This window comes from Asterias amurensis, chromosome 14 (assembly GCF_032118995.1).
Source record: "Asterias amurensis chromosome 14, ASM3211899v1".
NCBI classification, from domain to species: Eukaryota; Metazoa; Echinodermata; class Asteroidea; order Forcipulatida; family Asteriidae; genus Asterias; species Asterias amurensis.
The window spans coordinates 16,808,655-16,821,764 of NC_092661.1; the positions used below are offsets into that span (position 1 = coordinate 16,808,655).

The 13,110-nt window shown below is 38.2% G+C and overlaps 1 protein-coding gene across 1 annotated transcript in view; it reads right to left on the minus strand.

The window, feature by feature from the left end:
* The window catches only part of LOC139946777 (mannosyl-oligosaccharide 1,2-alpha-mannosidase IA-like), a 36,737-nt gene extending 32,168 nt beyond the window's left edge, over positions 1–4,569 (minus strand). The window contains exon 1 of the mRNA XM_071944469.1: positions 3,698–4,569. Within this exon, the coding sequence (XP_071800570.1) occupies positions 3,698–4,381 (684 nt within the window). The 5' untranslated portion in view covers positions 4,382–4,569. The remainder of the gene's footprint in view (positions 1–3,697) is intronic.
* Positions 4,570–13,110: the final 8,541 nt, after the last annotated feature.

Sequence of the window (13,110 nt, forward strand, 5' to 3'; positions counted from 1 at the left end):
GGATGTGTGTATGCTAAGGCCATGACCACTAGCCTTGCGTGTCTTTTATTTTCAATAGGCCTATAAAACTTGCCTTTGAAGACGAATTTAAATCACCAAACCGGCTCTTTTCAATTTAGGGGACAACACTCCCTCAAAAGCAGTTTGTACCCGCAAGTAAACAATTTATAAGCCATATATAGTAAATTTTTGTTCAAGATCCAACCATCCATACTTACAATAATTGTCCTAGAAAAAAATGTATACCCGGAAAAAGGGCAATAAGAAGCACTGTGGCCACTATGGTCTCTATTAAAAAGGGTTAATTAATAAACGAAGGGTTGCAGGCATGTATGCTTTGATTCCGAAAGGGCAACTTGGGCACCAAGGCATTTTCTCCATGGAACGTATGTAAAGGGCACTATAGTATAAAGAAATTGTAATTTTCTACTAACTAGCATCAAGGGCAGCAAGGCAATGGTCAGCCGTGATATGGAGGCCATCGCCTTTGTTGCCCTCCAGGAAGTATCATCAGGCCTGGGGGTGACAGGCCTGATTGTAATTGTATGACGCCGCTCTAGAATCGCAAGAGTCGAGGGGTCGAGCCTCATCCTAGTATAATATGTCTGTTAATTTTTTTTCACAGTGATCAGGAAGGTGGTGAGTTTGCTAACAGTAACACACATCGTTGTATTGAGTAAAACTGAAAGGAATATCCCCTATGCAAATTTAACAGCTAATATTAATGTATGAACTTTGTTGTGAATTTAACAAGAAGGAGTGGCAATTTCTCCTTGAACACTACATGTACAGTGAACAAAATCACCTAACATTGGTAACCCTGACCTGCCATCAGGTACAATGTACATTATGTCAGGTGTTGCCTGAGCACTCAGCTTTATTTACAGACAACCTGCCGTACACACAAGGGATGCTCAGAGACAAATGCTATGTAAATGACATTTAAGTGCTATTCACAAGACAGCAATTTAACTAAGTAAAGGGACCCTTGCATAATTTCTGCATGTTTGTAGCATGTAGCGCAATGTTTGACGAGATTTTGCATTTAAAAGAACTTAGGCAGGAACAGATTGTTGTCCTTTCACACAAGGATACATTTTGTAGAATTTTACAACCATGCTACCAGGGCTGTATGCTTCGTTTTTGAAAGGGCAAGGGCACCGAGGCATTTTCTCTTTGGCAAAGGGCACCTAATGAGGAAATTGTAAATTTCTACTTTAACATTTCAAGGGCACCAAGGCAATGACAAGGGGCAACGGAGGCAATCGCCTCCGTTGCCTCCGTGAAGTATCAGGCCTGTGCTACAATTTAGCAAAGGACCCTTGCTAGTTTGCTGTCGTGTGGAAAGCCCTTTTTAACCACACCATTCACACCAGTCACCTCACATGCTACAAATGGATCCTAGAGTGGTTGTTGTCATTGGGGGGGGGGGGGGAGGGGGGCAGGACAACCAATCAGCCAGCACAAGTTCTTTTTGAGTACAAAATCAGTCACCAACTGTCAAGACGGCGCTTAGCGGCTGATTTTGTGCTTACTGTGCGATTTCTGTTTCATAGTGCTGCTAACCATAAGCACACGAAAAGGCACGCTAACCTTCCGGTGCTTATCGCACAAAAATAAATGACGACACAATGCAAATCCACGGTAAACACGCAATATGGCCGCCCAATTTTTCTGCTAACCTGTGAAATATACTAAGGCTTAAGCAAATTTTTCTGCTACAGTAAGCAGGCAAATTTGATAACCGTTAAGCAGCGCTTATGAAATTGAGCCCAGATCAAAGAAAGAGGAGAGACTAGTTCAATCAAAATTAGAACACAGTTTTGTCGTCTAAACTGTTTTATATGAGAATGTTACATGAGAAGATTTACATGTTTTATGAGTGAGACTCGGACGAATTGAAGGATTTTGGGTTTGTGAGACTCCAAACTCAACATTTGAACATCATTCTTTTGAGACAAAGATGTTGAAATTGAAAAAAAAAACCTTGACTACTGAGACTTGTCCTGTCTTGAGTTTAATAAAATTACTGACCTTTGTCCAGTGGTCCTTGGTACTTACATGTATTTATTGGTCTATTTGTTCACAACAGAAAGAAGTAATATTGATAACAAAATAAAAAACAAAAATAATTAAAAAAGAACAGTCTACAGCTGTTGCTGTAGTGAAAACATACAAACTTGGCAAAGTGCCTGAGAGCGCCCGATGGATTGTACATTCATAAATACCTCAGACAGTTTCGCTATTCCTATTGGTGGAGAGCGTGTCACGTGGGTGTGTATAAACCTTTGTTTACGACCTGTAAAAAGTGTTAATTCATGGGCGTGACACGCGACCTTGCACCTGTTCTTATAAGACAGTTTCTTCATTCCTATTGGTCCAGAGCAACGGCTTTAAACAGTTGTGCCACATCACCAGATACGCACGACGCGCACAGCATTCCCTTATAAGGAGTTGTTTACCCGAGGGCGGTGGAGGGCTTTACCATTTCATAGGGGTGTTGTGTTAAAAGAAATCATTTAACAAATACTATAATTTTTGCATTTATTTTACTTTTTGACCAAAAAGTGATGGTGTTTTTGACCGAAAAGGTAAATGAATGGGAATCAAAGTGTGTTGAATCGGTTTTCAACTAGTGGTTTAAACCTGCCAAGCCTGGTTCTTTATAATTTACCTCGACTACATCTCGGTAAAATTATCAAGAACCAGGCCTCGTTGGGATTAAACCACTAGATGAAAACACCACACATTGATTCCCTTTTAATGTATATCTGAGGGAATTAACAACTGGATTTGGAACCTAACAGCTTGCAGTCTAGACCGACACAGATGTGAACTTCAACTTGAAGGGCAACTTTTTACAATAACAGGGCGTTAAATTGCAAGCACTGAGAAATCAGCAAGCCCAAAATCACTGAATGTGAACACATAGTGCACCTTCACAAAACTACCAGCCAGTGTTTATAGCAAACGGTTACAAACGCTTCTCAAAGACCAACTTGACCGATCCAAGGCAGCGTGTTCCTTTAGTTAAAAACAGCAAATAAACCAAAGTTAGAACTATGTGTGCTTTGTAATATAATCAGAAATGTAATGAAAAAACTTCATGAAAAAAACTTCATGAAAAGTGTTATTTTTTTACCAGAAAAAAACTTCACTTACATTGAAAGCGGTCAGACGCCATCTTGGCTTAAAAACTGTGTTTGAACCAGTCCATAATGATGGGGGTTAGAATAATTTAGCAATAGAGGACAGGCGTCATGTAAAGACCTTCAATTACGTGCACACTGCAGTGTTCAAAGGTCTTCACATGACGCCCACCCTCTGTTGTTGGTAAGCGCTAATTCTACCCGTATAATATAATGGACTGGTCCAAACACGTTTTTTAAGCCAAGATGGCGTCCGACCGCTTTCCGTGAAAGTCAAGTTTTTTTCTGGTTAAAAATTTACATTTTTCTTTAAGTTTTTCCATTCCATTTCAGCATATATTATGAAGCGCACATAGTTCTAATATATCTTTGGCTTATTTGCTGTTTTTAAGGTATGTATTTGAAACTTGTTGTCGGCGTGTTGTCGGCGCTCTGGACTTGTTGTCGGCTTTAGTAGGACCCTATTATAATAGCATAGTCGAAGTCGTCATACTGACAAAAGAAAGAAAACACAATTCTTGAATATTCATACTGTTGTTCATACTAACCTCTTTTACAGCATTTCTTCGTTCTTTACTGAGCTCATCGTCTGGTTCACCATCAGGCAACTCAAGACCTCCATCGGCGTTGACCTTCAAGATGTCCGCTTGTTTCTTCTCTTGCTTTAGTTTATCTTCCTCCTCTTTCTGTTTATTCAAGAACTTTTGTTTATCCGCATCGACTTGACCTTTTATATCCTTGTCTTTGTTTTGTCCATCCACAGCAGTTTCTTTCGCCGTTTCTTCGGCAGTTTTTTTACCCGTATCTTTCCCGCCATCCCCCGCAATTGGGGCCTTGAGCTTTCCAATGTCTTGAATTCCTTCAACTAAGGCATTTTTTGCTTTCGCTAAAGTTTCATCTAATTCCACCTGTAAATTAAATTTCTTTTTGTCCTGCAAGCCGTGGATGTCATCTTCCCTTTTGTCCAGCGGATGGTGACCAACAACATTGTTGCCCTCCGGTAAATCAACATCGTGCTGAAAAATTTTCTCCGGTGCATCCACGTACGTTGTGCGAGTACGGAGTTCAGGTAACAAGAATAAGGCGATATAACAAAGGCTTATAAACACTAAAACTATCAAATAAACAAAATACTTTTCTGAAGTCCGTAAATTAAAACGACTTTCGGAGACAGGAACTCCGTTTACATACCTCTGAGAAAGGGGTAAAACCGGCTGCGATCGCCCGGCCATGTCGGTGGTTTTGACGCTGCCAACTAGTGCTTAACATTTAATGAAATACAGCTAGGAACATGTAGTTGGTGTTAACAGTCAAACGTTGGAATACAACCGTAAATATTTGTTGTTGTTGTAATTGGTGGACTTTTACTGTTCAAAGACCTATTTGGCTTGTTCTAAGTCGTCACACAGACGCTGTTAAATGTTTGCATGTTTATACTTTGATCATTCATCTACACGTTCAACTGTAAGTTCAATGTACAAACCAGGAAGTAGTGCGCCCTCTTTTGGAGGCATTATTATAACCAACACGACGTATGAAGCTAAACCAAGGATGGTTGTGTTTAAAATACGCATGCGCAAGTTGTGATTAGTCTCTTGCAGTCGTAATGTTGTGTTTATTTTTGAGCCAATACTATTTTCTGTATTAAACCATCTAAAGTTCAACCCCGTCATATTTTGTAACGTAACTGCTTTGGGTAAACTCTCTACTGACACCTTTTAATGGTTGGATCATGAATGGAGGTTTTCTTACCCTGTGTTCGCACTATTTCCCAAATAAACAGTGTGATTTGCATATTCATGAATATGCATTTAGGCAGAAGTTCAACCCAGTGTTTTGCATCTCAGTTTGTTAACACGGGAGGGCGCCAAAAAGCTCTAAAAGGTGCTCATAGATTCATGGCCGCAACCAATGCTTGTGCTAATTAATATTCAAAAGTTATTTTTAAAACTATCTGAACCTGAACCTCTGAAGTATCTGAACCTCTTGAAAACCAATCAAATATATTTTCGTACAACTAATAAAACATCTGATTTCTTTTCAATTTTTGGCAGGTCAGCTTTTTGGAATTTTTGCCAATTAGGCCATACCCCGGAAAAAAAAACGCAGACAAATAATGTGTTTTTTCCTAAACCGCTGCAAGTGTGATCACTTTTTCACTTCCCAAGCCAAATAGGACCAACCTCAAAGCCTACATTTATCACATCTCCTCAAAAGCTGAAGCACATAGCACCCAGGTTGTGATAAATTGTTATAGGCCCCTAGCGACACAATTAATTGCATGACCCCAAAACAATATTATTAAACAGAATTTGAGGGCATGGAATGATAACCCTGTTTTGCGCATGAATTTTGGCCTATAGTGGCACCCTGACAACTAATGGGGCTTATTCGTCGCTCGTCACCTCTTGGCTATTGTAAAAATATATTCCATCAAAGATAATTGAGCTAAAACAGAACACGAAAAAGCATAAACAATTATATAAATTCCCCCTTTTTAAAAACCTTTTTCTTTTCAGAAGAAAGCAACAATAATAAGCCCAAATACTAGAGAACAGAAACCGAGACACAAAGTCATTTATTAATATTTGGCCCGTTCCGGCCACGCGCTTCTAATTGTGTTTTTTTTAGATCTAAATAATTTGTTTTAGTGTTCGGGCGCGAGCAATTTCAAAATATACCAATACTTTTTAGCACTGACAATTAAATACGTAGGGGCTTTGAAAAGACAGGAGAATACGGGAACACAAAGTTATAATAATTACCAGGAATATTACTACCGAGTAAGCATTAATCGTAATAATGATTACGAACCGGTATATCTCATTTACGAAAAACTGCTATATGATATATAACAAGTCATGATAGTTGTATTAGGGGGGCTATAGTTCAAATGAAATGTAAGTCATTATTGTGACTTTTACTTGAATATTTATAAGATGTAGGCTTTGGTAGTAATTATTGTTACGTTGAATTACAGTTTCTTTCTTTCCTGATAATTAAAACCCGTTTGTACATCTCGACAGTAAGGAATGTATCGTGTATGTTGAATATCTTCAATCTATCTTAAGTTTCTGTTGTATTTGTTGGTATAATTCACTCTCCCAGGCAAATTGTAAGAAACTCCAGCGCATCCCCAAAAAGGCCAGCAGGATTATTGGAGCAGACACTATAAGAGCATGCAAGAAATCATGGAAGATTACAATATGACTCAGTTTAATAAGTTTTAACCATCAATTTTTTCAGAACCACTCAGGCAGGGTCCGACAACTATGTCTCAAGACCAACAGTTTTAAGAACTCGTTTTCTACCTATGCGCAATATTAACCTTTGTAACAATAGTTGGTCGAGATAACGTGGTGCATTTTTAAAATTTGTTGATTATTGTGTATTTTATGATCTGTATTATCCCCTTTCTATTACTTTAATTTTATAAATATATTCTTGTTGTCTATTGTTTTTATGCCTCTACTTGTATTAGATTCTCCTTATAGGCCCAACACAGGGAAAACAAATTTCATGATGTTACCGTGACAATAAATATTTTGAATCTTTGAATATCAAGTTGTCTTCAAATGCAGAAAAGCGTTAAAGTTACAGGCCTTTTACGGTTCGAATGGTTTTAGGCTTTCCTCTCTTGTTTGTCATAACAGAAGTTGCATTTTCCAATGAAAAAGGAACAAAAATCTAATAATAAACACAAACATATACATGCGCATAAACGCAGCAACATGTTCTTCAATAATTTTGATCAAGATTTTTATCACAACCATGGATGAAGGAAAATACAATATTTCCTGCCTCCATGTTACATTTATGCGGAGTTCCTTTGCCCTTACAAATATCAGTCAACTTAATGAGTGCTGTATACAAAAAACAAAAGTACACTGAATATGGAGATCCATTGGTTGACAATTTGCATCGAAAAATTTCATTATTAAAAACCTTTGATGTAACAAACTGTCTCCCTTCCTCCACCGTTGACAATAACTTTTGCCTCAAAAACTTAACTCTAGAATGTGAATGAAATGAAGATTCACACACTGTTGAAAATAAATCAGAGGAAGCTATTATTGCATTTGGTGCGTCTATTCGCACAATCTTTATTTCTTTAATGATAGGCAAATACCGTATATATTATTCCATTGTTGTTTATAAAAAACACTGTTAATTTGCAGTTGGAAATACGTTGTACAAAAGGTTAAAATGATGCAAAGAAACAATCCCTCTTCAAAGTTGTGGTTGCAGCCATTTTAACTATTATTGTAATGTTGAAATTTGATTATAACGAGGATTATAAAACCATACTATATTGCTGACATATCTTTGATGACGAGTTGTTTTATTTGTTAAAAGAAGTTTTAAAAAAGTGAAAGTGGTACCAATCTCCCTAGACGCATTTTTTTCCACCAAAGGTTATTTCAACAATTCAAAGTACATACATACATCATAAAAATATGGAACTTTAATCTAAACATGAGAAGAAAATGTATGCATTTGTACAATTCGTTTTTACAACAATACATAGCAGTACAACATTGTCCATGTCCAACTTGTATAATCTAGAAGAAATTGCACATTATTTTAATATATAAAGGTTCATGTAAATGATACTACAGAAACTGCTTTAAAAACAACCAAGCTTCTTTGACTGTTCCCTTTTTCCACAAATAGAAACGATAATACCTCACAAAATTGTCTTGAGCCATTAATGAAAGCTGAACTTTGATGCGTTGGAAGGATGAAATCATCTGCTCTGCAACTTGGCCTTCTATCTTTAACACCCATCTGTTTGTATCCAATGGAACAGGCCAATGAAAGAATACAAAAAGGAAATACATACTTAGTTGAAATTAATAAAATCATGTAGAAATTATGAGATGAGTGGCTGTGGCAAATATTTGTTTTGTTTCAAGGCAGGGTAACACACAAGTACATGTCAGAAGACTACACATTCATTTCTCATGTGTTTATTTTGAATAAAGACAAAAACAACTGTTAGAAAATTATTGTTGGTATGCCAAAGCTTTCCTTCGGCTTACATTGTCTGTAAACTTGCCTCAAAGTTTATAGTTGTAATTCTCTTTTTATGCTATTTGATGATACAAACCTACTTTTTATGAATGTATGTATTCAGGTTTTTAATTGAATTGTGTAGTTCCCATTGCATTGTGTATGGTTGTGTAGTTTCCCATTGACTTGTGTATGGTTGTGTAGTTTCCCATTGACTTGTGTATGGTTGTGTAGTTTCCCATTGACTTGTGTATGGTTGTGTAGTTTCCCATTGCATTGTGTATGGTTGTGTAGTTTCCACTTGACTTGTGTATGGTTGTGTAGTTTCCCATTGACTTGTGTATGGTTGTGTAGTTTCCCATTGACTTGTGTATGGTTGTGTAGTTTCCCATTGCCTTGTGTATGGTTGTGTAGTTTTCCATTGCATTGTGTATGGTTGTGTAGTTTCCCATTGACTTGTGTATGGTTGTGTAGTTTCCCATTGCATTGTGTTTGGTTGTGTAGTTTCCTATTGACTTGTGTATGGTTGTGTAGTTTCCCATTGACTTGTGTATGGTTGTGTAGTTTCCTATTGACTTGTGTATGGTTGAGTACTTTCCCGTTGACTTGTGTATGGTTGTGTAGTTTCCCATTGACTTGTGTATGGTTGTGTAGTTTCCCATTGACTTGTGTATGGTTGTGTAGTTTCCCGTTGACTTGTGTATGGTTGTGTAGTTTCCCATTGACTTGTGTATGGTTGTGTAGTTTCCCATTGACTTGTGTATGGTTGTGTAGTTTCCCATTGACTTGTGTATGGTTGTGTAGTTTCCCATTGACTTGTGTATGGTTGTGTAGTTCCCATTGACTTGTGTATGGTTGTGTAGTTTCCCATTGACTTGTGTATGGTTGTGTAGTTTCCCACGGAGTTGTGTATGGTTGTGTAGTTTCCCGTTGACTTGTGTATGGTTGTGTAGTTTCCCATTGACTTGTGTATGGCTGTGTAGTTTCCCATTGACTTGTGTATGGTTGTGTAGTTTCCCATTGACTTGTGTATGGTTGTGTAGTTTCCCATTGACTTGTGTATGGTTGTGTAGTTTCCCATTGACTTGTGTATGGTTGTGTAGTTTCCCATTGACTTGTGTATGGTTGTGTAGTTTTCCATTGCATTGTGTATGGTTGTGTAGTTTCCCCGTGCATTGTGTATGGTTGTGTAGTTTCCCATTGCATTGTGTTTGGTTGTGTAGTTTCCTATTGACTTGTGTATGGTTGTGTAGTTTCCCATTGACTTGTGTATGGTTGTGTAGTTTCCCATTGACTTGTGTATGGTTGAGTACTTTCCCATTGACTTGTGTATGGTTGTGTAGTTTCCCATTGACTTGTGTATGGTTGTGTAGTTTCCCATTGACTTGTGTATGGTTGTGTAGTTTCCCGTTGACTTGTGTATGGTTGTGTAGTTTCCCGTTGACTTGTGTATGGTTGTGTAGTTTCCCATTGACTTGTGTATGGTTGTGTAGTTTCCCATTGACTTGTGTATGGTTGTGTAGTTTCCCATTGACTTGTGTATGGTTGTGTAGTTCCCATTGACTTGTGTATGTTTGTGTAGTTTCCCGTTGACTTGTGTATGGTTGTGTAGTTTCCCATTGACTTGTGTATGGTTGTGTAGTTTCCCATTGACTTGTGTATGGTTGTGTAGTTCCCATTGACTTGTGTATGGTTGTGTAGTTTCCCATTGACTTGTGTATGGTTGTGTAGTTTCCCATGGACTTGTGTATGGTTGTGTAGTTTCCCATTGACTTGTGTATGGTTGTGTAGTTTCCCATTGACTTGTGTATGGTTGTGTAGTTTCCCATTGACTTGTGTATGGTTGTGTAGTTTCCCATTGACTTGTGTATGGTTGTGTAGTTTCCCATTGACTTGTGTATGGTTGTGTAGTTTCCCAGTGACTTGTGTATGGTTGTGTAGTTTCCCATTGACTTGTGTATGGTTGTGTAGTTCTTCATTGCATTGTGTATGGTTGTGTAGTTTCCCATTGACTTGTGTATGGTTGTGTAGTTTCCCATTGACTTGTGTATGGTTGTGTAGTTTCCCATTGCATTGTGTATGGTTGTGTAGTTTCCACTTGACTTGTGTATGGTTGTGTAGTTTCCCATTGACTTGTGTATGGTTGTGTAGTTTCCCATTGACTTGTGTATGGTTGTGTAGTTTCCCATTGACTTGTGTATGGTTGTGTAGTTTTCCATTGCATTGTGTATGGTTGTGTAGTTTCCCCGTGCATTGTGTATGGTTGTGTAGTTTCCCATTGCATTGTGTTTGGTTGTGTAGTTTCCTATTGACTTGTGTATGGTTGTGTAGTTTCCCATTGACTTGTATATGGTTGTGTAGTTTCCCATTGACTTGTGTATGGTTGAGTACTTTCCCATTGACTTGTTTATGGTTGTGTAGTTTCCCATTGACTTGTGTATGGTTGTGTAGTTTCCCATTGACTTGTGTATGGTTGTGTAGTTTCCCGTTGACTTGTGTATGGTTGTGTAGTTTCCCATTGACTTGTGTATGGTTGTGTAGTTTCCCATTGACTTGTGTATGGTTGTGTAGTTTCCCATTGACTTGTGTATGGTTGTGTAGTTTCCCATTGACTTGTGTATGGTTGTGTAGTTCCCATTGACTTGTGTATGGTTGTGTAGTTTCCCATTGACTTGTGTATGGTTGTGTAGTTTCCCATGGACTTGTGTATGGTTGTGTAGTTTCCCATGGACTTGTGTATGGTTGTGTAGTTTCCCTTTGACTTGTGTATGGTTGTGTAGTTTCCCATTGACTTGTGTATGGTTGTGTAGTTTCCCATTGACTTGTGTATGGTTGTGTAGTTTCCCATTGACTTGTGTATGGTTGTGTAGTTTCCCATTGACTTGTGTATGGTTGTGTAGTTTCCCATTGACTTGTGTATGGTTGTGTAGTTCTTCATTGCATTGTGTATGGTTGTGTAGTTTCCACTTGACTTGTGTATGGTTGTGTAGTTTCCCATTGACTTGTGTATGGTTGTGTAGTTTCCCATTGACTTGTGTATGGTTGTGTAGTTTCCCATTGACTTGTGTATGGTTGTGAAGTTTCCCATTGACTTGTGTATGGTTGTGTAGTTTCCCATTGACTTGTGTATGGTTGTGTAGTTTCCCATTGACTTGTGTATGGTTGTGTAGTTTCCCATTGACTTGTGTATGGTTTTGTAGTTTCCATTGCATTGTGTATGGTTGTGTAGTTTCCCATTGCATTGTGTATGGTTGTGTAGTTTCCTATTGACTTGTGTATGGTTGTGTAGTTTCCCATTGACTTGTGTATGGTTGTGTAGTTTCCCCGTGCATTGTGTTTGGTTGTGTAGTTTCCACTTGACTTGTGTATGGTTGTGTAGTTTCCCATTGACTTGTGTATGGTTGTGTAGTTTCCCTTTGACTTGTGTATGGTTGTGTAGTTTCCCGTTGACTTGTGTATGGTTGTGTAGTTTTCCATTGACTTGTGTATGGTTGTGTAGTTTCCCTTTGACTTGTGTATGGTTGTGTAGTTTCCCGTTGACTTGTGTATGGTTGTGTTGTTTCCCATTGACTTGTGTATGGTTGTGTAGTTTCCCATTGACTTGTGTATGGTTGTGTAGTTTCCCATTGACTTGTGTATGGTTGTTTAGTTTCCCATTGACTTGTGTATGGTTGTTTAGTTTCCCATTGACTTGTGTATGGTTGTGTAATTTCCCATTGACTTGTGTATGGTTGTGTAGTTTCCCATTGCATTGTGTATGGTTGTGTAGTTTCCCATTGCATTGTGTATGGTTGTGTAGTTTCCCATTGACTTGTGTATGGTTGTGTAGTTTCCCATTGACTTGTGTATGGTTGTGTAGTTTCCCATTGACTTGTGTATGTTTGTGTAGTTTCCCATTGATTGTGTATGGTTGTGTAGTTTCCCATTGACTTGTGTATGGTTGTGTAGTTTCCCATTGACTTATGTATGGTTGTGTAGTTTCCCATTGACTAGTGTATGGTTGTGTAGTTTCCCATTGACTTGTGTACGGTTGTGTAGTTTCCCATTGACTAGTGTATGGTTGTGTAGTTTCCCATTGAGTTGTGTATGGTTGTGTAGTTTCCCATTGACTTGTGTATGGTTGTAAAGTGTCCTACTGACTTGTGTATGGTTTTGTAGTTTCCCATTGACTTGTGTATGGTTGTGTAGTTTCCCATTTACTTGTGTATGGTTGTGTAGTTTCCCATTGAGTTGCGTACGGTTGTGTAGTGAATTTGAGTTGGAAACTTACCATAATTTTATAATAATAACATATACCTCGATAATTTGCTGACTGAGTGAAACTAAACTGATGCCAATCCATTATCTTGGTGATGTTTTTAGCAATCGTCTCTCTCTCTCCCCCCCCCCCCCTTTGCTCTTTACGTCCGCAGCCGCCTTGAAGAGAAAACGCCACGGGTCGTCGGAATAAATTAGTATAGGTAACAAATATTCATGATTCTCATCTTGACTGATGAAGAGGAAACGACACGGACAAGAGACTAAGCAAGCACTGGTTCCAACAGTACATACATTGTTCATAAACCAAATGAGAAACAGGGAACCAGCGGCAGTTACCATATAACGTGCATGGTTGTAGTTCGTGGTTTAGCTTCATACGTCTGTTCTGTTATATATCTCCTCTTTTGGGAAATTAATAATGAGTAAAGTCGTTAGTCAGTAGAGGGGGTGTTTTACTTTATCCGCAAAAAAACTTTTATGGGAGCATCTTTATGAGGCATGGGCGTTGCCGACCGCCATTATAAAAGAAGATGAAAAGGAAGAAGAAAGGTGGACAATCAACCAAAAACACTGATTTTATTTTGTAACATAATCTGGCGTGAGTGTTAAAAAAACAATTATGTGTGATATGGAAAATTAGATTGAAAGACTTTGTAAAGGTAAATTGTATAAAAATAATGTAATCCAG